The sequence below is a fragment of the Fopius arisanus genome, unplaced genomic scaffold (assembly GCF_000806365.1).
Source record: "Fopius arisanus strain USDA-PBARC FA_bdor unplaced genomic scaffold, ASM80636v1 scaffold00034, whole genome shotgun sequence".
NCBI lineage: Eukaryota > Metazoa > Arthropoda > Insecta > Hymenoptera > Braconidae > Fopius > Fopius arisanus.
The window spans coordinates 1,023,394-1,024,559 of NW_011887773.1; the positions used below are offsets into that span (position 1 = coordinate 1,023,394).

The 1,166-nt window shown below is 41.0% G+C and overlaps 1 protein-coding gene across 4 annotated transcripts in view; it reads right to left on the reverse strand.

Annotated features, from left to right (window-relative positions):
• Window positions 1-1,166, reverse strand: part of LOC105266006 (uncharacterized) — a 250,214-nt gene that overhangs the window by 80,699 nt on the left and 168,349 nt on the right. For all 4 annotated transcript variants that reach the window (XM_011303877.1, XM_011303879.1, XM_011303878.1 and 1 more), the window contains exon 3: window positions 966-1,089. In XM_011303877.1, the coding sequence (XP_011302179.1) occupies window positions 966-1,089 (124 nt within the window). The remainder of the gene's footprint in view (window positions 1-965; window positions 1,090-1,166) is intronic.

A 1,166-nucleotide genomic window follows, 5' to 3' on the forward strand; every position in this document is an offset into this window, starting at 1 on the left:
TAAAGCTTGAAACTTAAAAAGTCCTTCACCACGCGTTGACTCATTGTAAATACCTCATAATATTGCTCAGTAAATTATAAATTATCTACTTTTTGATGGGAACGCGAAGTTCAGGGTTCGAAGTTCCGTACAGCTACATGAGCATCTAGAATAATAAGTGAGATGACTCAAAGAGGTTAAATTCATTAACGGCTACTCAGTTTGGATACTAAGGATGTTTATTTATTTCGCCGACGTCGGTAGCTCAGTGGCTAGATGCGAGCCTAGTATTCTGAAAGTTGTGAGTTCGATTCCCGGCTGAATCGAATTTTTCAACAGACACAGATGAGAGGGAGGTCGCTAATAGAGCACCCGCCTGTACCGACATGGTTTTTCCTGTGGTTTCCCATGTCACTCTAATGTTCTATAGGAGAGTCAATACCGTACAGTGTAGGATCCACAGCCGCATGCCTGGAGTGAGATAATGCTAAATAGCCAGAATAGGGCAGAAAGGGCCGGAATATTAAAAGAAAGAATGTTTATTTACTGCAGATATACCTCAGATATAAAAAATTCATGTTATGCAAAGTTGGAAACATGCCCTACCATATTCACATATTACCGTTTACAAAATCCGCTTTGAATTTCCGGAAATCCTTCTAGATATAATGAAGTTGCGCGATTGACAAAAAGCCCGGGTTTTCCTGCCGCTTAGTCCTCGAAAATCGATAATCGATCATTCACGCACTTAGATCCTCCTAATCCGGATCATGTTGAAGTCATTGCGGAATAAGTCATAGGATTATCAGTCTCATAAAACGTGTCTAAGTTTATCGGATACACGACGGTAATTATATGATACCCGCGTAACGTGCGTTTGACAGGCAATTCAGGGATGTAATTGATCCGGGGGGTAATAAAGATAAAATGAGTAAGCGGATAATGATTAATGTGGGGAAATATATTGGTTGTATATTGATACTGACCTTGGGATCGAAATTGAAGACCTGTTCTGGTCTAAGTGGGCACTCCAGACCGCACTTGCAAGTGCCCGCGGTTGTCAGGTACTCCTTCAGCTGATCGAGCGAACCCAGCGCTGTACTGCTTGGACTGCAAAATTAAACAAATTGTTTCATGTTAGAAAATTAATTGACAATAGCCATGAATTTTGTTTCGATCTTGGGTGG